The sequence below is a fragment of the Plectropomus leopardus genome, chromosome 1 (assembly GCF_008729295.1).
Source record: "Plectropomus leopardus isolate mb chromosome 1, YSFRI_Pleo_2.0, whole genome shotgun sequence".
Classification (NCBI taxonomy): Eukaryota; Metazoa; Chordata; class Actinopteri; order Perciformes; family Serranidae; genus Plectropomus; species Plectropomus leopardus.
The window spans coordinates 34,822,517-34,849,742 of record NC_056463.1 but is presented as its reverse complement, the minus strand read 5'-3'; the positions used below and the strand labels follow the sequence as shown (position 1 = coordinate 34,849,742).

The window sequence follows — 27,226 nt, the reverse complement described above, 5'->3', positions numbered from 1 at the left end:
CTCTACAGAGGGAGAAGTCGGCCATCTACACATCCCTAATTATGAAAAGTACCTTCGTACTTCTAAAAGGTGTCTGACTATTGCAAACAGGACTTTATAAATTCAGTTACACCATGGCTGGAAGTGTGTGTGTGTGTGTGTGTGTGTGTGTGTGTGTGTGTGTGTGTGCGGGGGGGGGGGGGGGGGTAGAGAATAGGAAAAAAAAAATCTTCATAAAAACAGTGGAACCGGTGAAGCATGAAATAGCTCCCTCTTTCTTTCCCTCCCACAGGGGTAAAATGCTCCTCACCACCCCTGATAAAAAAATGAGGGATTAGGAAAGCCAGTGTTTTGGTCCTGTTTCAAATCAGTGCAGATTAGCTCGTCCTTCCCCTTGATAATGCTCTGAAATTTCAGGGACACTGCAGAAATGGATGCAGCTGTAGGGGCCAGGCAACGGGCACAGAAACTCAATTGTAGGAGGAATATCGTCTCTAGCTTTTATTTGAAGCCTGTAGCATTGTTGCGATTACAATAATAGCAACACAACACCTACAAACTTCCACAAAAAAAGAAGAAAAAGAATGTCTGCTAAACACAAAACCAAGCAGGAAGGAATTGGGCATGTAGAGAGCCTTCGATGGAAAACGCTCACTCAGAATGCAACCAATGTCTCTACACTCTCCTGCTCTGGCATCTTCTTTTTTTATCAAAAAAAAAAAGTGTTACTTACACACTATTTTTGGTCAAACCTGTTAGAGATGTGGAAGTAGGTGCAATCATGCTATTTCCTGTCTAAATGGATTTGTCTCACTTTTCTCCTGCTGTCAGGCAAATGCCCAGACACTGAAAGATTACACATAAGCGTTTCCTGGGAGAGCAAATCTCCCTCTGTTGGGTTTGGGCAGTAGCCCACAGAGTGACACGCATTAAGCATGTATGAAAATACAGCCTGCATTTATGGTTGTTTTCCCACGCTGAGTGTAATCTCATTAATCACGTCCTGGATTTAATACCACACCATTAATTTAAACACACATAATTTCCAAAGGATGCCATTACCATATATGAGGCATTTACATCCAAATTACAGCTGTGTTTCCTGTCTTTTTTTTCCTTTTTTTTTGTGATTGAAGGGCCTGCAGTTTTTAACCCTTTGAAACATCGGGTATTACTTTCAGGCACCTTTCACAGGTAACAGCGCTAACGATGGATTGCGAAGCAGTCTCAGTCAACCGAGGGTCTCTGACTGATGCTTTGAGTCTTTGACTTTTAACAGTAGCCCTAACTTAAATATGGTGTGATTCCTAAAAAAAACTGGGGGAAAAGGCAATAAGAAACTTATTATTAACTTAGAATAAATATTCCATGATTTGCAAGAAATAAGTAATTCAAAAGATATACTGTGTATTTCAAAAAAACCTATGGCAAAATTTCATGGGAAAAAGGAAAAAAGCTGGCGAAAACAATATTTACGGCTAATTATCATCATTGCTTTAAAATAATTTCCCCTTACATTTTTTTTCAACTTTTTTAAAACTAATTTTCAGCTAATATTCTTGTACTATATTCTAATTTCCTGTTTTTTTTTTCCATTTTTTTTTTCTTTTGTTGCTTGTGCTTCTTTCGATGTTTTTGAAAAATATCAAGCCAATTTGTCCAGGTTTGAAAGGGTTAAGGAAGCCCCCAGAATAAAGACATGGGGGTCTAGCCTGTTTTATCAAAGCGACAGAAATAATAGGACACACATTCCTATTTACTCTGTACACTGGCTTAGTGATAGGAAATCAATAGGAATCTTCCTTGAACCGGAGTGGGGATAAATTGGGGGATGCAGTTTGATGTGACACACAATGGCCATGGAAGGACATCGCAGCTTATTTCTGTAAAACATTATCCACACAGCACAGCTTCATCTGTACAGTCCTGCTTATTTCTTTTGAAGTATTGCGAGCATAATCAAACAGTGGAAGGTCGTAAAGATGTAGCTTTGAGCCATCACAAGATGCTCATTTGCAGACGCTTACTGTACACCGCGGGCTGGCAGGAAAAAGGAACTGAATTTGGAAATTAAACACTGAGCATGACTACAGCTTCATGTACTAAAATGAATAAGCATGATTAAGTGCCCAATATGTTAAAATTAGATGCTCATTTACCCAAGCAACCAGCTTCAAAAAAATGCTACTGCATGATGAAATAACAATGATCTTTTTTTTTTTTTTTTTTTTTTATCAAATTAACACCATTGTTTTAAACTGTGTGATAAGCTGCTCCACAATTAAGCGTCTTAAAAAACTGGATGAAATAAAATTGTGCAAAGAATATACTGTTAAGATATGGCTCACCGTGCGAGATATTGTACAAAGGCAAAAAACACCCCATTGCATGAAACTATTACAAAGTCGTCATTATAATGTTTACATACACAGAGGTTCTATTTTCCAGTTGATCTAACAAGAACATTAGCTGCTTTTTTTCTCCCCCGCGCCCAGAATTCACCCTCAGCATGCTTAGCACAACTCAGCAAACCGCACCACAGGGAAGCACTGAGCTCAAGTAGCATCATACCTATAATCACTCAGAAGAATGTGACATTACAGTTCATTTACTATTGCTGGAATGCCAGACTTCTCCATATACCCACGCCCAACAAGCATGGCAGCTGTGTAACATCTCAGCTCTGCTCAGCTTGGACCAGCTCAGAAGCGTGAAGGATAGAAGACAGGGGGCATTCATATGTATGCAGGCACTGAGCCATAGAGAAGGGATATCACTGAGGCATGGGGAGAGCTGTGGGCTGCATGAGGCGTGGGGCTAACAGTGCCCCGCTGTGAGCCCTACCCGGGTAAAACAATACTGTTTATGTCTGACTGGCTTTACACTGCGGGGGTCGAAAAAGAGAGAGGGAGACACAGAGAGAGGGGCAGAGGGGCAGTAGTGTGGTTGACAGCATAGAATTCTTGGTGGTTTATTTAAACAGTAAGGTATGCACAGAGCAAATATTACATATTGGAGAATGGTGGATGGAAAAATGGAAAGAAATAGTTGTCAGATGACACAAGAGGTCATTTTGAAGGTCTACAACTCATAGGCCACTTTAAAAAAAAATGAAAAAAAAAGTCTTTCTTTTGCATTTAAAAAAAGTCAGCGTTCATATGATAACATTGTAAAAACAATCCTTGCGTACACAGACATGCAAAAACAACCAAAAACACTGTAGTTTGCATGCTAGGCCAATAGTTGGCAGTGTAACTTTGTCATGTCATACCATAGAGGAACATCAAGTGCATGCACAAAGTGCAGCCGTGACATTCTCATAGGATCCACGCATTGCCAGTTTACTACTAAAAGATTACATTCTGGAACAAAAAGCTTGCATAAATATGCAGTGCAAACATTAATTATGGTGACTGGGTTTTTAAGCATGTCAGAAAACTTTGAACTTGGTGTTATGACTGTGTAGCCACTTCAGGCTCCAACACCATCATCGAGTTTAGTGATGGCACAGCTGTGTTGGGTCTCATCAAAGATAACAATAAAAGGGTCCTCAACCAATCAGATGACCGACTGTTTGAATTCCTGGCTCCACCAGTCTGCATGTCGAAGTATTCCTGGCAAGATACTGGGCCCAAAATTGATCCCCATGGCTGGGCCTGAAAAGCAGGAGGCACCTGGTATGGTAGCCTTCACCACTAGTGTGTAAAATGTGAGTAGTGTAAAAGTGCTTTGAGTGGGTTTTGATCAAGTCCATTTACCATTTACAAAAGAGTGATTTGTGCGGTTTAACATACAATAGGCAGATATTTATCCTGCATAAGGGATGTTTACACTAGGCACCAAAAAAATAAGGCCAGGCTGATCATGAATGAAATATGTCACCCCCCAAATGATCATTTATATGTCGATCACTCACCCTGTGTTACAATGAATTCAGGAGGAAAATGTTTTTCTTGCATGCTTTCACCGTAAACAGAAGAATCCAAAAAAACATGATGAATTGTCATATGGGGCCGCGTTAAACAACAGCAAAATTAAATAAAAACATTCGTTTTCAACGTAACTCGCTCAGTACAATCCAAAATTGCATTTATGCAGTTATATGCCCAGCACTTCCCAAACTCATACATTTCCATTATTCCTATTCTACTTAAAGTCCTTTTAATGCACAAACTGACAAGATACCATTTCATCGGAATTGTACCTTTATGTAATTACATGTGACAAATAAAACTGATTCACTGATAAAAAAAAATCGGCAATTCCTTTTTTTTTCACCTCCTGCTGCCAGCAATTACCAACAACAAAAACAGACTTCTGCGCTGTCGACTGACAGTATTTAATGTGAAAACACTTTATTATTTTGAAACTGCAAACCTTGGAATGTATCAATTTGCCAATTAGTCAATTGTTCAACCAATCCATATAACAAATTACGTAAACTGCATGCTAAAAGTAGCTGCTCACATTCAGTATTAGACTGCAGTCAGTCAGTGTGTGGTCAGTAAATATTTGTCTGGTCTCATAACAGTCACTTTTCTTACGACAGCACTGTGCAAACTAATGTAATGAACCCAAGCATAGTGAAAATGTAATAATGCATCCCATGGCAATGACTGTTTAAATGAGTCCAGCCTTCACTTAGCTACTGCCCCCACTGCCCCCCCCCCCCCACCCCAGCTTTTCTAGGTCAGAATGATGGTGTGCCAAAGCCTTTCTCTAAAATGGCTGGTCTGTGGGGCTGGACTGTCCCCTGATAGCGCCATTGCGGTGACAGGAAAGTGATTATGTATTGATCATGATCACATAGACACTGGTGTAGCTCTCTCTCCTGTCTGTGGGCAGAGAGGATAATAGCTCATGATCAGACAGAGAGACTGACAGCCCATCTCTCCAGGCAGTGCCGCCAGCACTATTTTTGGACAGTACCTTTTGATTGAAATGCATGTGCACGGGTGGGGAATAACGCAAGAATTAAGAGGCGATTAGCTCTGCGAGGCAGAGTATTGTCAAATACAAAGTGTAGCGCTGTGCTGTAGTGTGGCAGGCCAAAGCTCTTGATAACACAGAAAACGGTTGTAACGAGGTGGAGAAAACAAGCGTGTCGAGGCATCCTTTCATCCATCCATCCATCCCCGTCCGTCTATTCTCTCGGAGGAGAAGATGACATACTTGGAGCGGTGCCAGTTGATTTTCTACAAAGCCAGTTTTAGATTCCTGGGCTGCAGATGGGCATTTATGGCAACACTGCAGATGGGCATTGAGGGAAACCCTTAAACAAATAAGCATGCTCATAAACAATGTGTGAACTTTTTTTCTCATTTTCCAAAGCAGCTTCACATTGGCTCTACAGTGCGAGCAATTCACTCACAATTGAACCTTAAAATGGATAATTGCGAGCTGTAAAAATAATTTAGGCACACAGAAGTGGTGACACTAACGACCTTTGCTTGCTAATGATTCAATAGCTGACATTGTAGATAAAAATGAAGTCCATTCATTTTTATTTTGGGTGAAGAGAGGAGGAGGAAGAGGAATCAGCCAAGAGATATTTGTGAGCAGCATCTGCAATTAACACCCGTGCGGCAATACCTGACCGTCTCAGGTGCTATGCATGCTGTGGTGCTATTTACTTTATGTAGCTAATCAGCTAAACTATCACTTGCCACCAGTCTGGTGCTAGCTACCGTTGCATGCATACTTATCAAGATATGAGATAATACTAAGCTATGAAATGAAAACACAAAGGCCCCTGTACTTTGAGCCAAGACGGCAAACTCACAGCAGCGCATTAGCGCCACTTCCTCCATTCTTAATTCAGTTAAATTTATCACAAAACACAGGGAGGGAAAAAATGGTAGAAACCTCAGGAAGGGATAATATAATATTTTCTTAATGAAATGTACTGAAACGTATGTATATTTAAAACAAAGAAGGTAATTTATCATTTTGGCCGGTAAAATAAATATGCTCAGCTGGTGGATTTTTTTGTGCTACCCGCCATCTCACTCAGTGAGTGAGAAAAAAAAAAAAAAAACTGTATTAAAGAACCAATACAATACACAAAGAGAGGGAACACACATGCACACATAGTATAAATATGTATGCAATTAATAGCTTAATAAACTCATTGGAACATTTTGAACTGTGCTCCTAATTTTCTTTGTGTACTCTTTTTTTTTCATTTTAGGAACATGTGTACTCTTCATGGGAAAGAAGTTAGTATACAGTCCTGCCCACCCCTTTATTTGTCACCATTTCCACCAACACTCACATGATCTACAGCGCAGGCTGTGACTAAAAGTGGTGGCTCTCCTCTGCCATGATGTTTTATATTTATACCTGGAAGATGTAAGTATTTCAGATTACAGGGAGGCACTGTAAATAATCGCAAGGCAGGAAAAAACATGGCCTCCCTCAGCCCATCGGTCTTCATAACAAGACTAATGCATACTCATGCTAAAGTGCGTGTTTTAGCCGGGCCTCAGCTGAGCGCAAATGAATGAGGAACATCCTGCAGAGGCTGAAAAGATCAGGATATATGTGTTTATATCAGTAACACACTTTTCAAAATTAGACTCGCCCAAATGCAACACGGGCCAGAGGTGGGCTTGCAACAGGAAAAATAACATCCTGAAGATAAGATATGGTTGTCAGCATCCAAGACACTGTTCCCAAGAGCCAATGATGGATAAGGGACGCTGCACTTGTGAAGAGTGAGGGGACCGTCACACTTAAACACTTACATTGTCAATGTTGTAGTACAATTACTAGTCTTTTATAAGACAGAGGGAGCCATCACACAGAAGCTGGGGACAGTGTTTGTGTATGTGTGTGTTTTTGTGCTTGCAATATGTGTGTGTGTGTGTGTGTGTGTGTGTGTGTGTGTGTGTGTGTATGTGTGTGTGTGTACATGACATCCCTATTTCAAAGAGTCGGCTACTGAGTCGGCCGCCTTGACAAGCCGTTTACAGGGGCGGCAGGAACAAAATAATTAAGAGGGTCCTTTGTTCCCCACTGATGGCCGTGACATATGCCGCCATTTTAAAGGGTTGTGTCATTGATTCACTTTAATTAGTTTATAGGAAATGTGTGCAACATGCAGATAGAGTTCAGGACTGGAAGTCGAGGACGGAAAATTGGGCACTTCACATGTTTAATTGCTCCCAAGGCATTTACAATGGCGAGGTAATAACAAAGAATAAGGCAAAGTATATTGTCTAATGAACAACTTTATCATGGGTAAATGAACAAAATGTTGCTTAATTTGAGAACTCTGCCACAGGGGCAAGACTGTTTAATGTGAGTTATGCTTCCTCAATAAAACAAAAAAAGCAAGAAAAAAAAAACAAGTTTCAGCATAATGCAAAACTGTTGTAAGGAATGCACTTACAGTTAATTTTTTTTTTTTTTTTTTTTTTTTTTGCCACACTACATCAGCGCTCGCTCCTGAGAGCGGTAAACCAGAGATTAAACGTATTACTTAATACCAGAAATAAATTACTTATGTATACACTGTTGTCAAAATGCCCTTAACGAGACGTGGAGCCAAAAAGTGTTCCAGCTGAGCTGCTCAGTGGCCAACAGTAGACAACTCCCAGTGCAAGTGCTTATATATTGTGTGATATGTGCGAGCATACAGAGACACTTTGCACCAAGGATTAACACAGCTATAGAAAAATAAGAAAAAAAACCTTCTTTGCAGCCCCATCAATGCAAAAAAAATATAGACAACTAGGCAAGATGGCTGCCAAGTAGCAGACAGCAGCAGACCACTGTTGAAAACCAACAAAAGTAGATATTTTTATAAAGACAGGTTGAAACATTTCTAGCCATGTGTAGCAGCTAAAATGGGTATTTTTTGACAAGTGTTTCGGACATTTCCAGCTGTGTTTGTAGAGAGCAATGACGTAATTCTTAATGATTGTTCTGCGTATTTACAGTTGTTTTTGTAGCAATTAAAGTTAGTATTTTTAACAACAATTTGTGAAATTTCCAGTTGTTATTGTAGCAACCAAACCAGGTATTTTTAACAAGTGTTTTGGATATTTCGAGTCATGATTGAAGTGACCATAGTGGTTATTCTTCATGAGTGTTTTGGGTATTTTCAGCAGTGTGAGTAGTAACTAAAGTATAATTTAGTATAATTTTTAACTACAATTTGGGATATTTCCTATTGTGTTTGTAGCAATCGTTTTTTTGTTGTTGTTTTTTTTAATAAGAGTTTGGGGCATTTCCAGTCATGTTTGTAGCAATAAAAGTGAGTATTTTTTCAAATACGCTTAGGGACATTTTCAGTTGTGTTTGTAGTGACAAAAGTGAGTACTTTATGCCAAAACAAGATGTTTTCCTAACCCTAAACAACATTTTTTTTTTTTTTTTTTGCCTAAACCACACAACATAATATAATAATACAATAATATAATATCACAATATAAAAAAGAAAATGAAAGCATAAATAATCAGTTGAATTTGCCAATGGCTGCCTATTTAGACAAAACTTTCCTCCCCTTCCACTATCTGCATATTACCATTTTCAAAATCTCTGCCACACCAAACTAGCCAAATAGCCACATGCATAGCCAAACCTAAGTCCACACTTCCTTTCAGCACTGCTAGCAAGCAAGCTAGCATCCTACACGCCCAGCAGTTTTTGGCTTTTCACAGGGATTTATCAATCTTAATTCCAGGGCTCTTCTCACCATGTGCAAATGGTCCATCAAAACAAGTTCCCTCCTGAAACTATTTGGAGCACCTTCACTGTATCTTGGGCTTACTGCCACCCACGACAAATGTGATTGGCTTAAAAATTAGTTCAGAATTATGATGTGTTCATTCAGTTCTTTATCCAGGGCTGGCACAGCACGAGATAGGTCTGGCTATGACCACTTAGTATGTCCAATAAAATATGACTACAGTGTAAAATAAGGCATTAGGAAATGACTTAATTTAAAACCAAAATAGCCCAGTTGTTACAATGTAAAATACAATGCATGACAACTTTTCACAAAATGAAAACCCTTGCAGGAACAAACGGTATAAGGATATACATTCTCTTCTGAATTAATTGAAGGAGAGAATAGGTAATACTCAGGGGTCTTTTTCAGCTAGCTGTAACAGATAGAGAACATTTTCTTTAGGTGCAAGCCTGAACATTCACATTCTTTGAGTGTGCTATTTTCATATTCTGGGGGCAGCAGCAGCACTGAGGATGACGTTGCATTAAAAACAAAGGACAGAGTTGGAGGGAAGCGTTGTCATCCCTCCCTCAGCATTAACTCCCCCAGGCTGCTGCACTGCAAGAAGATGTGCACCCCCAATTGCATATTGTCTATTCTTACAGCTGAGGTAAAACAAAAAATAAAAATAAGGAAAAAAAACAATCAAGCCCCTCAATGCTAGTCTGCAGCCGATAACCCTGGCAATTGGCCCATCTAAAAGCGACGTGTGACAGAGGTCCTTCACCTCCCACGCAGCTACATTAAGAGGCTGAACTCCACTGAATCCAGCCATACTGCAGGTTTTAGCGCCGAGCACCTCCTATGTAATACACTTTGTCATCTGACAGCCGTCCTGGAGCGAGAAGGGTTAAAGCGTTTTCCCAGAGGAATGCTGAAACGTACTACGTCTACGTGACTGGTGACTTAATGTCTTCGTCAGCCGGTGAGAGCGGTGCTATGCTGCCGTCTGACAAGCAATCCATCACAGAGAACACACAGACAGAAAGCTGCACGCTGCCACATAAAGTGTCCGCACGACAGACATGCTAAAACGCACGCCCACAGCGTGCACCTCCCGACACATGCACGTTTATCGGGGATGGAGATGGACACACATTCATGCACTTGTTAACATGCTGACAGTCATAAAACACCGGAAGACAGGCAGGTGCACAAACACACTCCAAATACTGAGCAAACACCTAACCTGCCAATAAACTCTCAAAGTAGGTGGCGGACAGAAAAAAGGGGGAGAAAAATGAGAGGAAGAGGAGAGCGGCAGAAATGGTGGAATGTGGATTTACACCCCTAGTAATCCCAAGGTTTGTTTACACTCCCAGAAGTGAAGTGAAATTTTAAAGGGCTATCTCTGTAGCGTGCTGGAGAGCAGATTCACCCAATTACACAGCAGCCCCCAGTGTGACACAGTAAACCTGCTGTAGGATTGACTGTGTGTGTGGTTTGTACGTGTGGCTTAATGTGTGTATGTGTATGTGTGGACACCAGACTGTGACTGTGGTAAAACCACAAACTGACTAAATCCATACTGCAGCGTTGAGAGCAATACAGCTGCCAATGCTCCAACACACAAACAGGCAGGGCAGAAGATGGCTGTGAGATGCCACAAATCAGCCTGGCTGCATGACAGCAGGACAGAAAGGTGAAACAAACAGTAACCAGACCTGTCTGAATTTGGCATTGCTCCACAATAAAATAAAAAAAAAAAATAGAGCATTTAAAGTAATACCCAAACAAGTAAAAAAAAAAAGGTTAAAAAAACGAAATTACAAGCAGGGCCATACATTTTGATGACAAAATAAAAGCAGTGAAAGCACAGCATGGCAGTCGTCTTCTTTTTTTTTTTTCTACTTTCCCCCTTCATTGTATCAGACAGCTGAGGCGTGGCAGAGACTGTGCGAGCCAGGCGAGGGCTTTAGTTAATGGGGACAGACATCAAGAGGAGGGCCTCGCCCGTACTGGAGATTTGATCCTTTCGTCTTATCAGCTTCTTTTTCAAATGACCTTGCCGTACGGACTTTTATGCCTCTCCCCTTTATTCTCTGCCGGTGATTGGATGGGCCTCTCTAGTCTCAAATCTCCGCCACCTTGATGAATGTGTTCCACCCCGATTTATGTTGCATTGACCAATCCCTCCCTCCTCCACTACCAGCTACAGTATGGCACATGAATCTCGCCTGTGGCCACTTGAAGATCACACAGAAGCAGTTGCGTACAAAAAAACACAGCTAATAAAGATGTTCACTTAGCCTCTTTCTTGTCTCTCTCTATGTGTTTATTTCGTTTGTTTGTTTGTTTGTTGTTTTTTTGCTTCTTGCACTTTGAACTCTGCAACAGAAATGGCCCACCAGTTGGACTTTTTAGTTTTTGTGACACATTGTGTCTTCAAAATGCTTCCTATCCCTAAAATATGCACAACCTGTAAGTAAATAAGCCACAATAACTGATTAAAGTATTAGAATTGTGTCATTAATTCCATATATAAAAACTCTATATAAAACACTGACATGTTTGTTTTTTTTAATCTGATTTTACACCACTAACACAATATATATTCATCCAACATATTTTTAAATGTAAAAACAGTAAGTAACTATGTCTTAACTCCATAAGCGATTAGAACTATGTACATTATTTCGTTTTTGAGATATGCTTATTTTTATGAGCACAGCAAAGGCTTTGTGATGGATTTATCATTAATTCCTCTGGCGCCACTGCGCGTTTTTATACTGCAGGTAAGGGAGTGCAAAGACATCAAAATGAACAGAACAGAGCACGGAAGCAAAAACCTTCTTGTTATTATGTTTTGTTTGCTTTTTGATGACAAGGAAGACAGAAGCCTTAGCTTTCTGCTACAAAAGAATGACTACTAATACATGCTCTTGCTATTATGTATTTATCTTTATTTATTTTAGATCAATATATAAAGGTTTATGTGAACAGTCATCTCCTGCAGCCAAAATCGGTAAATACCGGCATAATCACGCTAAAATACTATGTTTGCACGGCACATAAAGGTAATGTAAGGTCACGATGGGGAAGACAGAGGTCTTAGCATTCTACAGCAAAAAGGATGAAGGTTCTTCAATCTTCAAATGCCACCCTGGCTCTGCCTCTTCTTTCTTTCTTTTCTATTACTGCTCTCTGGCCTTTATATTTAAGTCATAACTGCTTATCAGTGACCCTAGGATCTCCATTGAGTGCTTATCATTTTCAGGAGCACACGTTTCTTGTGTTTTAGTTGAATTCATTTGCACCAATGTAAGGTAAAACAACATGAGGTCCTGACTTGATGAAGGGAGGATGGAAGCTGCTTAAAAAAGCACATATATATCAATCTTTTATCATAGATTGAAATGGAAAGGATATTCTAGTTATTATGGGTTTTATTTTAAATCTGTTTAAATAGAATCATGCAAACAGCGACCTCTCCATTGTTGTGTGTGTCACTGTGGGAGGGTTAAAGGCTTAAATCAACTCTTCACTGTCTTTTGTGGGGAGCGAAATGTGACTTTAAATAGTGTTATTATGTCTTTCAATTGGATGCAATCTCTTCTTTTAATTTTAGGTATTGAGTCCCGGGTGCCTGCGGGGTCCAAATAGCTATGCTTGGTAGCTCAGACAATTAATAATGCAGACATGGAGGGATGAGAGTACAGGGGATCCTGTTCTTGCTGCTCAACACTAAAATCACCTGAAGCATGAAAAGGCAGTGCAGCCTCCAACACACACACACACACACACACACACACACACACACACACATATATTCATGTTGACTTTTGGCTGCAGAGCCACGGAGCAAAAGTTCTTTTTTTTTTAAAAAAAAAAAAAAAAAAGCAAAGAGTAAGTTGGAATGACGTAGCACACAGTACAAGATCCAGCACGAGGGAGACACCAAGGAGCAAAAAGGGATGAACACAGAACGGGAAAAGTGCACGGAAAAAAGTCTACAACACAACATTAAATATCCACAACTCTCCTGTTCAATAATTAATAGGTGAGCCACACAGCTGTGTACTGAAGAATGCGTATGAGAAAGCATCCTGGCATTTTAGCAGATATGAGTAAGCATTTGCCAAGTCGGAGGTGCGAACTGCAAAAAACTCCTCGATTTGCCGTTTATAGTGGTGATGCAGAGAGGACCTCCCACTCACCAGCCTCACTTCAAACAGTCCCCTGTCACTTATGGCTGATATGTAACACAGCTAATAAGGACACCACACAGACCCACACACGGAAGAAGTAAGATTACCTCCCCTAACCTTTGAAATGAAACTTTTTCTGTAATTTTGAAGGATTCACTAACCAGATTGCCTGAAATATGTTCCATCTTAATCATCAGAAATGAGTTCTCCCAAAAGCTAATGACTCAAGATTAAAGATTAAATTACAGAGTTGTGTATGAATAAATAAATGAAGAAACATCATTGACAGATTTTTCTTTTAAGTCATCTTACTACATTTTATATCCACACACGTCTAATTCAGCAGTATAGCAGAGAGAAAGTTCGGTGAACTATCCCAGCTCAGTGTATTGCCTAGAAGAAGGGGCTGATGGGTAATTAGTGAGTAAATGTGTGACTGAGTGAGTGAGAAAATGACTGATGCAGCTGAGCTACACCAGATCTTTCTCCAGTGAGATGTGACATGTTACTCAGCCTAATGAATTCACAGCAAACTTCACTCATCTCACATATGGGTGAGATTCTACATCTTAAAAAAAGACATCATCATAACAGGCATAACAGGTTTTATTCATACAAGTCTCCCTCTCTCTAAAACAATTTTAAATGTGATTTAAACTGGTGATTACAATGAATATGGAAGATTTAGGTTACAAATCATTGTTTCTCCTATTATATTTGGGATGTCTGAGACAGGAAGCTTGATGAGCACCTGAAAATTTGTCCTCACTTGTTTTCTCTTATAACTTAAGATCCAGGCGTTTTTCAGAGGGAGCTGAATTATCCTCAGAGGTCTCTTCCTTTCTGAAACAACCGGTCCAGGTGATTTAAACGGGTAAAAACACTGAATAAAGCAGTTGCACATTAGAAATGGGTGTTCCTCCAACACAGTTTGGCATGCTTGAGATGGGTCGCTAGTCCAGGACTTTCTAATGTATGATCTCTTATATCTTAAGATTCAGGCGTTTAGGATGTTTTTCACGGGAGCTGAAATATCCACAGAGATCTCCTCCTCTCCAAAAAATGTAACTCATGATTTAAACCAGTAAAACTACTTTACAAAGCATATTCATGTCACAAGTCAGTGTTTCTTTGAATCTGTTTGGGATGTCAGAGACGGGCTGCTAGCCAAGCACCTGCTAACAGAGGTGGTTACCTATTTTTTCTGCTAACTTCAAGAAGCAGATGCGGTCTCTTTCTCTCCAAAACAAACAAAATCATGGGTTTAAAAAAACTGAATAAAGGAGTTTCACATTACAAAAATCTATGTTTTTCCAACCCATCATGGAGGGGCTGCTAACTATGTTTTGAAATGTAAAAAATGCAAATATCTGGAGTCAGTGTCTGATTTGTCCATTCTGGACAACTAAAAACATAGTGTTGCAACATGGCTGACTCCATGGACGAGGACCCACTCCCTATGTAGATATTAACTGCTTATTCTAAGATCACGAAAACAACAATTCTTATTTTCAAGTGATTATACACCTAAGAAAACATATTATATTATATTTCATCCATGCTGGGCCTTTAAATTCCTTAAAGATGAATATAAAAATGTTACGTCATGTCTTGGTCACAATAACTCTTTGTTATTTCTACTCTGTGCCTGCTTACATTAACACTCACACCCACTCCTGGTCCAACCCAGAGTGAGAAGTGCTCTGAATAGAGGCTGACTACAGTGTGAGTTGTGGTCAGCGCACACAAAGGATGGGCTTTGACAGCTGACTCACTTTAGGGGTGAAAGAGGAAAGTGACTCAAATCATTAACCAAAGTTTCAACTGAAAAGCAGATTAACAGTAAGACTACACTGAAATGTTACATAAAGAGGAAAAACTTAACGTCATCTTATATGTCATGGTGAGACCTGCGCAACTTCTGAAAACAGTTGGAATAGTGTCCTCTGTGGCTCTGCAGGAAGACAAATATGCCTGGAGACTGGCTGGCATTATGGGGAGTGTGAGGCTCAAAAGATGTGGGCTCTTACCAGACAAGTGTGTGTAACAAAAGACATATTTAGGTTGCATTTTGGGAACTGTAGGATCAAGTGTCTTTTTGGAGCTATAGGGACTCAAATCAAGGATATCTCTGTGTCCCCTGAATTGATTTTCATCATTGTTTTTGTTCTTAATTTAATCTCTCTCTTATAAGTGTTTTAAAATGGAAAGCACTCTTCATAATAAATACTCTTTTCTGATAACTCTCTTTTCTGATAATAAATACTCTTTTCTGATAACTTGCTGATCGGAAGCACTCAGATTCAAATCAGAGCAAAAAAAAGCTGTCATTTTGGCCTGGTAGAAAACCATTGATATAATATTTTCATTACAAATGAATCAGTTTATTCTCTCAAAAAATCAGTTAATCATTTCAGTATCAGTATAAAGGTCAGAAAATAAATAAAAAATATCTGTTATGAATAATTAAAAACCTAGAAGTTATATCTGTATGTTGCTAAACTGCTTTCTTGATTATGTTGTTGTGGCAACAATATTGCTGCCTAATAATAATAATAATAATAATAATAATAATAATAATAATAATAATAATAAATGATGCTACAGCCACTATCACTGGTTATCGTATTGAAGCCTGTGTTGGTGAAAAACAACTGAATTATGTTGTCACTGAACATTTGTCTGATTCGTTTGTTATCAATATTTTTACAACTTGCCAAGATAGGTCAATTGGTAACACTTTCCCATTATCATAACAGAAAAAAGTAATATGCACAGCATTAAATTTCATCTTAAAATATTTATTTTTATTTGCTATTGTAAATCAAAGTATATTAGAACAGACAGGGCTGCAATGCAACACCTTTAAATTGTGTTTTGGACTTTGGTTGGTTGAACAAAACAAGAAAAGACAAGCAAGACACCCTTACAGTAAGTAGCTAAAAATAAGCGTGGGTGTAGATTTTACGCATGTTCAATCTTTCTTTGTTCTCCCTAATAAAAACATGAACGTAGCAAAGGACTGTAACTTGATGAAATTACAGAAAAGGCACACATCACCACAATGCAGGGAATTAAGTGATTTATGCTTAAAATTTTCTGATGAGGGAAACCTGAATGTCCCCTTTTCATATTTTTTTACTCCTTCGATGTTAAAACAAAATGTATTCCCTTGGAAATAGGGACTGTTTGCTTGAAACACAACTAAAACGATAGTTGCTGATTCATTTTGTGTCGGTCGACAAATCAATTATTCCGTACAAGTTCATCCTACATCCAGAGACAATGTGACTGCAAGACTATTCACATATTGACGTGTTTTGAGAACTTAAACCGCAAATGTTCATTCATTCACTCCCTCACTCTCTCACAGTAAGGTGATCTGCTAACCAGTGGCCATTAGGAGGCATTACAGTGTCTTCAGATGACACAGTGAACGGGGATCAGTCGCTCTCCTCCCCTGCGGTCCTGCTGAAGGGGAGACGCTGCGTCCTTGTTTTCACTCTCAGATTGATTAACTGACCTTGATACAATGATCAGCAGTGTGCAACAGCATGACAGCGAAAAATGAGTCTTACACGGATTTCAAGGCTGCAAAAACTTTCATTACAAATTCTTAATTAAACAGGACAGTAACCCGGGACATGATGGTTATGTTTTTGGAAAAAAATGAAATAAAAAGAATTCTTTTTAGGTGTTAACACTGCGACCTTGTAAATGTATATTTTGAAAAGAAAAAAAAGTATTCAGCCAAATGAATTTCATTTAAAACTTTAGTTTCTCTCACACTCCATTGTACCACTGTTGACCCTGTTGCATCAAATCCATTTAATCACATCCACTCAGTGCGACAAAACCGAGGGTGGCCTTTGTGACGGCTCAGGTTATTCGCATCCTTTTCCTCATCATTACAAAAACAGGCACACAGCAGCTTGTACACATGCTCCGGCACACAACACACTCTCTCATTTACCTTCTCTTTCATGAACTTTGTTTGTTATTTACCTCCATCCCTTTTCATTTCTCGTCCCTTTCTACTTCACGGGCACGGTGCACACACACACACGCACAAAAAAAGAGGCGACTTTGTTTGAGAAATGACACTGTGGCTAAGGAGAAAGCTGCTTTTTGTCCTTAGTCTAATTGAGAGTCTTTTGCTATTCATCGGGGCAAGGCAGCCAGGCCAGCAAGGGAGGCAATCTCATGCAGATCACATTGAAGGGCTTCATTACCTAGAAGCCAGCTACTTTTTGTTCTCCCTCAAGGGAAGGTAGAGAGAGAGAGCATTAGCTTAGCAAAAGAGAGCGATGGAGGGAGGGAGAGGTACAGAGGAAAAGGGAAAAAAAGTGTGTGCATGAGTGAAAGAGAGGGAGTTACAAAGAGAGTGCGTCTCTGCGGGCTGCACAGGGGAGCGGGGACAAATTACACCTGAACAACAGCATCTTTACGATGCTGCACAGCACCTTTATGCCAACACAGGGAATATATGTGTTTTAATACACTCATATGCACTTGTGCACGTGTGCACGAGGTGCACATGCATTTACATGACCAGAGCAAGCATGCATGCCTGGCTGCACGCTTCAGAAACAAAATAATGCCTGAAAAGGCTCTACAGGGCTTGTATTACTATATCTGGACCAGTGACTGATGATGTTATATACATAATTCAGAGCTACATTGGATAATAAATAACATTTGATGAATTAGTAATACACATTTGTGTGTGATATTGAGCAGCTGTGACTATGTATGTGTGTTTTGTGTTTACTCCTGAACTACATGTGTTAGCTGGGGAATATGTGACTTTCTCTTTTTTTCGTATATAGCCTATGTAATGGCTAAGTGTGAAACAAAGCAGAGTGAATTGGACTCTTTACCAGCTGCTGGGCGTAGCAGACAAGACAGCCGTGAAGAAGACTACGCAGAAAAAAGGAGTCACTGGGTTATTGACAGATGACACGTTTCACAAACAAGTGAAACAAGCTCACAAATGCACATACACACACTGATGCACGTGTGTTGCCAAATTAGGTGAGATAGATAGGAGTAGCAGGTTATTTACAGAGAAACTCCAGCATGTCAGTTAAATCCTTTCTGCCTCCGAGGCCTGTCCTATCCCCATTTAGCACGGCCACGGAAAAGGGCAGGCTGGCATGCACGCTGCCTGGCAGTTGGACAGGCCTGAGAGAGTCGCAGGCTTGGCCAGGTTCACCGCTCTGACCCCCTCTCACCCCAGCTCGGCCTGCGAGCCGCCTACCATCAGCACCGCGGCCCCGGCCTGCCACGTCCCTGCCCAGCCCGGGAAGCCTGCGCGTCAGATGTGCCCCGGCAGAGCACTGGCCAGGCCCTGGCCCAGCTGCCCACTATGTTAAAGGGCCAGGGGCCCCCTGCCACTCAGTCCATCTGCCAAGCTGCAAAGCAGAGTCTAGGATCAGAGAAGAGAGAGACACAAACACCAGACACCCTCGCTTTTAGCTCTCTGCTCAAAGCTCAACAGAGAAATGCCAGATAAAAGATACACTATAAATGTGTTGCTTTTACTTATGTGGGTTGCTGTGACCCTGAAATACTGCTAGGGTTTATTCAAGTTAAACTGCATTTAATGCATTCAGACTGAGAATTTCCAAGACCAAGACATGCTCAAGATTTACTGCAAGATCAGCATAGCACGATAATATTTTTAGGTATATCAAGGAGGGGGATTTTTATAGAACATCTGGCCCAAGTGGAGCATGAAATGCTCTGAAAATAGCTCTGCGTTCCCTGTATTGATCTGAAAGATGCCGATGTGTAGGGAAAGATTGAAGAAAAATACAAGTTAAAATAAATAGATAGATAGATAGATAGATAGATAGATAGATGCTCTGATAAATCAGCAGTTTTTAACAATATTATCCTTCATGCAGCATTATGTATCACTTTTAAAGTGCGTGGGTATTAAATTGTCTGTGATCACAGTGAGTTTTCTGCTGTATGTTGGAAGCGTGAGACGATCGGCTCTGATAAAGGTCTGCATCTTGCTCATTTCCATACGTCTCCCCTTGATCAAGTCTGCTCATTTAACGTCCAAATCTGTGATGACAAGCCTTTACTTATTTTCCCAGCTGCCGGTGGCGATGAGAGTGTAATCAGAAACATCATTAAGGCCCCACATAGACGGCTGTGCCTGTTAGTCCTGTTACCCACACCCATAATAACTCTGAAAATGCAAATCAACTCCAGGTAATCTATTAATGTCACTTCAATTTTATGTCTGCGCTCCAATTTAGCAGATCTTGACACATTTGGCGAGGATCCGTGCTTCCGTACAGGTACTCATTTTGCTGGGGTTTCAGAGAGCACGGCCCGTGTGACGAGGAGACGGGCCATCTGTCTACGTGCCCGTTTATTAATCGCCCTGATAATGAAGCACACGCGCAGCCCAACACTCCTGGGGCATCTCTCGCTTGAGTTCCATCCGGCAAAACAACTTTCAGCAAGTTTGTTTTGCAGTGTAGCAATTATTGTCATTGGCACCCCCCTTAGCGCGGGAGGATGGTCGAGCGACCTCCTTCTAATTACCTGAAGCGTCACTTCAAGCAGACTTTGTAATTTCCAACTACATCACACCCCCCTTGTTAGCTGCAGAAGGGTAGCAGAGCCTCATAATTCCAACATATGGTCCACAGACATACAGGGGAATTTGTCAGCTTGTAGTGGCCTTAAAGGCGAAGACCCCATTAACAGGAAAACCAGATCTACTAATCCTGTGAGATCTGTGCAATCCGTGCAAATGAATTACAATTCCAATCACGGCCAGGCCTTCACAAATAAGTAACAAACTCATTTTTAATTGAAGTGGCAATGAAACATAATTATCTGTAATGAATATACGTCTGAAACTAAGTATAAAGCAGAGGTGTAGAGATGTGGAGTGTATCCAATACTAAATTGTTTGAGAAAATTGATAATGTTTGAATTTTATCTTTCAATTAAAAAGGGATAATCACATTATCCTTGACTTTGCTTGAAGATTAGAAGCAGAGTAAATTACAGTCCATGGATTTGTAAAGCACATGAATCAACATCGATTAGGTCATCTAAAAACTATGTGGTCAAAGGTGCTTTAATTAATATCTTTATATGAACCAAGTATCGCGTAAGTATGTGAAATGTGGAAAGGGTTGTTCATATTGATGAACCCACAGCAATCCAATTTTGCAATTTCCAACAATATGTCTGTCACCCAAGAATTACATCTTAATAATTTGCAAAAGCAAATACATTTTGGAGGTAATGGAAATTTGCCCGAATTCTGTTTTTTATTAACTTGAGTAAATATTGTTAATTAATATATTAGCAAGTGTTGAAACTGATTGGTTTTGTTTTAATACAGAAAAAGTCTGCAGTGACTAGAAGCATCAGATAGAGATAGAAGACCTTTTGTTGCCTAATCCTACCCACACATTTACTTGAAAGAATTATTCCCTGTGAATTTGATACAGGTATTATTATTATTATTATTATTGTTATCGGAACATATTGTGAAACAAATTACTGTAGTAATATATAAATATAATTTAGACATGATTGTACTCTAGCACAAAGATATCAAGATCTCCCATCGATTTTGATTAGATGTCTATTTGCATTTAGAATCAAACGCTCTCAATAATTAAGACACAAGCAAACTAATTATACTGTAAGTGCACAGCAGAGTAAAGTTTCCTTGGGTAACATACTGTAATGCTAACACTAAGTGTGTGGCTAGCAGTTTTGGAATCATGTATTCACAATGTTAGTACTGAAAAAAAAAAAAACAGTTAGCTTAGTTTGAACATAATTGGCAAATAGTCTATAGGGCCTATATCAAAGTCCATGGGTTTTTGAATGGGTTTTTGGTTAGATGCCTGAAATAAGGTCTGTGGTTCACACAAGCCTAAGAGACTTTCACGTTTTGTTCTACAACATAAAATATGTCAGTAAATACCCCATATGTGAATCTTGAGGCTTTTATGTGACTTTAAAAAGGCAGTTGCTAACTAGTGGCTCAATGAGACTACAGAATGTCATCACACTGTCATGCAACCCTAGTGTAACTTTGTGTTTTATAACCTAATATTAGCTTTTTATTTATAGCGATTGCATTTAGGCTTCAGAAATCCTGGAAGTGGTGTTCATGGTGTTTTTTAAGGATTATCTGGCTGATTATCTGGCTGAGTTACTTATGCTTACAAAGCATGTGAGTAACATAAACAACTGTTTTCCACAGAGCTCATTTTCTGCAATAATCCAAAATCTAATGGAAAAATCCCACACAAAAATATGTCATCCCATGATTACTCTATTTAGGCTGTTCTCATAACTGTTTGTATGTTTTCCTATTAAAAGTAACACACCCAAATTTGTACATGTGATCCCATAATCATGAGCCAGTAAGTTGTGCATATTCCATGTATTTTGGAAGGTAGCCGTCATGTGATTAATGTGCGGTGTGTAGTGAGGAAGGTTGGGGTGGTGGATGGGTTGCAAAACATAAACCTTTAACCAGCAACTTTAGGAGATATGTGTTCAGTACCATGTGAACTTTGAGTCATTTTGAGGTATGTCCTCACCATGTCACTTTTCCTAAACCTAAAACCACAGTAACTTTACTTGACTAAGCCAAACCTCCAAAACTTGAAATTACTCAAGTTTACATTGAGGACATAACGTCACAGGTAGGGTGCTAAGTTGCAGGACATCATACAAACCATTCTATGAGGATTCATTGCTCTATTTACTGCAGCTTTTACTGTCCTCCATACATTTCCATTGTGTTGGACTTGCAGCATTTCTTTATTTACTGCATATTTCTTCTAAGCCTTCTTCCTCTGTTCATTAATTGTCTTTGTTTTTCAGCATGCAACCTTATTTCCAGTCATTACAGGCAGCTGGTTTCAAAATTTGCAGACATACAACATTAGCTAGCAAGCTAGCAAACACAGGGGAGCATTAAGCAAGAGAATAGCTTGTTTTTGTTTCAGGAGCTAAAAGATGAGTGCAAATTGGACTTCTATTTGTCAGGTGACTAGAGACACATCTCCAAATGAATTCTAATCTTGCTCTGTGCCTGCTGAATGAGCTTTTTTTAAATTTTTTTTCCTAAAAATGTTATGTGTTAGTTTGTTCCGTTGCGCCAATTAATGTGGACAAAAAAACAAAAAAAAAATCAATGAATGCAGCTTTAAAAACACAGCTGTTTTCCCTTGTTACTAAAAAGTTGACATTTCCGAGCTGCATTGTTTTATCCTGTAGTCAAACAGCATGATATAGCAACACCAACTCAAGCACAGCGGTCATAAAAACTCCCCTGACAACACACTTATCCTGGCTCCTTACACTAACTCTATTCTCCTCCAGTGCAGACACTACCTTTGCTCTCTCCGCTTCCTCTCATTGTTGCACTGTACTTTGAGAGACGATCCGCTAAACAATTAAAACGGTAGTCACCTCCAGTCTCAGCCATTGAAGAAAATGAAAGTCAGAGAAAAGTCACGGAAAGCCACACGTCTTATCCGACTGGCCCTTTTAAAGGAAGAACAAAAGGTCTTTCTCCTTCATTTCCCATTAACCTCTATGCTCCTCCACACACAGGAAACACGGCGACCTCGGCGGCCCATGTCACATATCTCATCCGGCTGTGGGGAGCGCTTCCTATGGGGGATGGTGACATTCAGTGAGGGGGTTTTCTATCTAGTCCTTGACAGATAAAAGGTGGGTGTTGATATTTGTCCCTGGTCTGATACGCCATGGACACACTAGTGATAAGCGAGGAGCTGCTAAGACATTGATGAAGTCTGGAGTGGAACTGACAAGCTCTGTAAGTGGATAACGTCGTCAAGAGAACCAGCCCGTTATGGTCCGGATTAGATTTTTGATTATTCGACACAGGTGGGTCCTCGCTAAGCAGAAACACATCAGCACACTCAGCATTGTCTGAACTCAATACTCGACGTAATGCAGCATCTCTTAGCATGTGCCGTAATTACATTGGTGTTCCTAGTGGGGGAGATTTGCTCATATGCAGCAGACTTCACCAACATCCGTTCATTTTCTATTCCCTTTTTCTGTGGACTTTATTAGTTATCCACTGCACAGCAACACTTCCGCTAATCCACTGAGGCCTGCACAAATTCTCATTTCGGCGTGATAAAGATGAAACACCACTGTAAAGAAACCAGTGATTTATGTATATGAGCTGAGAGAGATGAATGACTTATTGTTTGTTTGTCCGGAGCATCACATTCTTCCCATAATGCCGCAGCACATGAAAACTTAACAAGAGGGAAAACTAGTCACAGAAAAGTGTGAGGGGGGGGGGGGGGCGAGGGCAGGGTGAGGGCTTTCAAGCAAACAACTGAGCATTCGTGAATGTTTAATTAATCAGTAGTGACAAAAGGGAACAACAATCAACAAAGAGACGCCGATTTCCATTTCTTATGCATTATTCCCACTGGCAAATCACAGAGTGCTGTCAACCACCACTTTGCTCTCTACCCCAGCACTATGGCTGTCCCTGCACTGCACCGACGGAAACCCTTTGAGAGCTACAGTACATTTCAACTGAGATCCAAAACAATGAGCAGCAGGGATCAAGTAACAGAGTTCAGACAACAAGAGTTCACTGTTTTTCTGTGTTTACATGGATTATTTTGCACCGTGTTTTGTTCCTTTTTGCTTCTGCCACAGCTAATAAAAGTCATCCACAATCATCATGAGAAGCTGAAGCGAAATCACCGTTACCCCCAAACAACCAACGTAAAGACTGCAACCTACAGATGGGATTTATTCCGTTGCATACCTCGCACCATCTGCCCTAGCATGTTATGTCAGCTTTGTGACAGGTAACAAGAGAAAGCTCAATGAGAAAACACAATAACAAGCGCATACCGCCCAACAACAGACCTCGGCACCCTCGCTGAACTCCTCCAGTATCAAAACGGCATAAAGACACACTCTGATCTCCTTCCTGCTTCTGATGGAAACATTTTCTACAAGACTCCTGCTGCTCAGGGGTCAGTGGCGAGGCTCCCCTGAAGGAACAAAAAACAGTGTACTGATCCCCCATACAGGCTTCTGCCAGTCTCAGATGAGCTATACATTTGAATTATGTGATTATCATGCAGTGGTCATTGAAATGCACGGATGGAATGTGAATATATGAATATATTAGCATACAGCAAAAGTGTTTGCAGCGGCTTGTGTACAAGTGTGTGGGGGACTGAAGAAGCTTGTGGCCATTAGCATCAGTCAGTGTGTGCAAGCTAAGTGACAGTGTGGTGCTAATCGTTTGTGAGTGTGAATGCAAACCTTTTAAGCTTTTGTTAGGCTTTTTCTGTTTCATCTATGGTTATCCTAAAATGCTTGAGTCTTGAATTAAAACCTATCCATGCAATGTTTTGCGATGCTTTACTGTTGTGTTAAGAAGAGAGAAAAAGGATGAATTCTGAATGCCTTTGATCAGGGACGTAGCTCCAAATTCTGTGCTCTGCATAAGCAGTCTCTGTGGGGCCCCTCACCCTTACTCTAACAATCTATGTCTTTCTCAAGCATGTTTTGATTTTTGATTTTTTTTTTTCTGAGTCAGTTTGCTATCTTTATCTTTTCTTTATTTCTTTCTTTAAAAATTGGGTGAAATATTGAATATATTCAGTGTATCATGACTTGTTCGCCAGCATCAAGTATAAATTGTCACGTTATGTGAGACTTGCTTCATCCTTTCAGTTCTTTCACTCCTTCTTATCGCGTTCTGCCTCTCACAGACACAAATGCAGGATCTGACTACATAGACGAGATTTTAGCTCTGCAGATACAAAACATGCAAAATAACCAGCTCACACCATAGCCACTACCACTCGTTAAGTTAGACCACATCAGTTATCACAATGCCGTTAAACGATGATTTATTCTCTGTAAACTCGAAACTACTTACAGCTCCCCAGATCATATATTTATAGCATTCGCAAGTCATAGTAATGCAAACAACAGAGGTAGCCCCTTTTTTGTGTATGAGCTCCTCCTCGTTTTGAGTGGGCTGGACGATGTCAGTGCCTCGTGCTGAATCCCGACATTCAGTATCGCTGTCCAGCTACTCTGTTTGTTCTGGTGCCATGTGTTGTATAGATGCCCCCTTGGTCACGCGGACAGACACAAAGCTTTATCAGATGACATAAACGAATATAGCATAATATGAAACGATAGACTTTTTTTTTATCATCGGACAATATATTTCATCATATTGCACAGCCCTATTGTGTAATGCAATAATGCTATATATACTTTACAACCTTGACTTTTTTGAAACCCTGATTTCCCTTATCTGAGGAAAGTCAAGGAAGTATATGCTGGTGCTCCAGAAGCACAAACACTCTGCTCTAGCTACATTCAGTGATGCAGGGGCAGACTAAACCATTTTGTGCCTTTAAGGGATGAGAGAGTTCCCAGACACCTTTTTTTTTAAATACAAAGTTCAGTCTTTATACCAATTTATTTAGTCTACTTTAATTGAGTTATGTCACTGAATACTGAAAAGAAAAAATATGCTGACAAAACCAAACTTTTAAGGTCCCTGCCTCCACTGAAGCCCTGAGTAATCCATCCTACTTTTTCTCCAACTATGATGACTTTGAGACCTCATAAAGTGGTCAGTGGTGGTTTCTGCTCCTTGTCCCTATAATATTACAGTTTGAATGTACCTATCTTTCCATAAATGACTATAGTGATGACCTGCTCATACCACATCACTGACTGCACACATGAAAATGTTAAATAATGCAATAAAAATTCCACATATCCCCAAATGCTCCACATCAGAAGACAGCATGGCCTTTGACCTATGAGAACAGCATTTTTTTTCATGCTTGCCAAAGGGGCAAGTGCAGTATCTACATATACTGATGTTGCTGCGGCACATCTTAAATGTGCTCATGGTGCTTTTTCAGCTTCTGCAGAACTCAAGTTGTGTGTGAGCGAGTTTTAGTTTGGCATTTCTTGCTTGCCTGATGTGGAGATGTGTTGTTTAGGCTATTTTTATTTTTAGTTGGACTCCTTTGTGAGTGGGCTGTTTTTTGTAGAGGATGCAACATTAGCATTAGCTAAGTGTGTGTTGACACTGACACCAGTTGTTCAGCTGCAGCACTGGGTGAAGTTCTAGTGATTTGATTTATCATTCTTGTATTTTTTATTTGCCAAAACACTCATAGCAAGCAAGCATGTAAATAGGCGTCCTCATTTCCTCTTGTTCCTATTCACTCATTATTTTCATGCGATAGCCCTTTAGAGATCAGCCGTGTCAGAAAAATCTCACACACTGATTAGGCTTCTGTGTGCGGCGCGAGACCACAGAGGGAAGTCTGTCTATTGTGACTCACCGACAGCAGACATTTCTGGAACAGAGGCTCGGTACGGCCCTTCGTTGAACTGCGGCGGATTGTCGTTAATGTCCTGGACTTTGATGATGAACTCGGACGGCGGCTCCAAGGGCTCGTCTGTGTCGGCGTTAACGACCTGGGCTGTTAGCGTATACTCGGCCTTCTCTTCGCGGTCCAGCCTCTTCATGGCGTGGATGTCGCCTGTTAATTCGTTGATGGCGAAGATGGTGCCTGCACCCTCACCCGCTAGGACGTACTTGATGTTCTTGCCGCCCACATCCAAGTCTGTGTGTAGCTGCAATTAAATGGAGAAGAAAAATAATGGATGAAGTGAAAAGGTGTAGGAGAGTCCTTAGTTTGATCCCACTGTGTGAACAGAGACACGGGGGGTCACCATGTAAATGCACATAAGTGTACAGTATGACTGTAATGTCTTGTTTTTTTGCTGCTGTGCTTTGCGGCGACTATTGTAGCAGATACTAAACGTGGCTCAACATAGCCTACACTTTGCTAAATGAGGCCCGCTGGGGGCAATAACTTTATAAGTAGCACAGGAAATGGACCTTAGCCTACATTGTTCCTCATTATACATCGCAAATACATCATACAAACACACATTGTGGGGGGATATTGCTCCCTACAGTCTAGAATTCACACAAGGAAGAAGCCAGAAGTGCTTTGCATTCAGTAACATGGCAAGAACAGAAAAGTAGCATAAAAAATTAAAGCGGAAACTGCACATGATGATTCATGCTCACAAATAACTAGCCCTAAGTTACTGGACGATACTGCATGTTCCTCATTATTTTTGTAATTACAGTTTCATTAGTTCACTAAAGCTGCATTACGTGCTAGGCTGAGTGTCTGGCTCCCACTCGCCACACGGGCTGAGTATAACTAATGAGTCTGACAATGCTACATAAGGCTGCTGAAACATCTGTGGACAAAAGTACACACCAAAGCTTCT

General features: G+C 40.3%; 1 protein-coding gene across 1 annotated transcript in view; it reads right to left on the bottom strand.

Moving 5' to 3' along the window:
• Positions 1-26,516, bottom strand: part of cdh8 (cadherin 8) — a 78,527-nt gene extending 52,011 nt beyond the window's left edge. Inside the window, exon 1 of the mRNA XM_042486256.1 lies at positions 26,260-26,516. Coding sequence (XP_042342190.1) covers positions 26,260-26,446 — 187 coding nt within the window. The 5' untranslated portion in view covers positions 26,447-26,516. The remainder of the gene's footprint in view (positions 1-26,259) is intronic.
• Between the last annotated feature and the right edge of the window lie 710 nt (positions 26,517-27,226).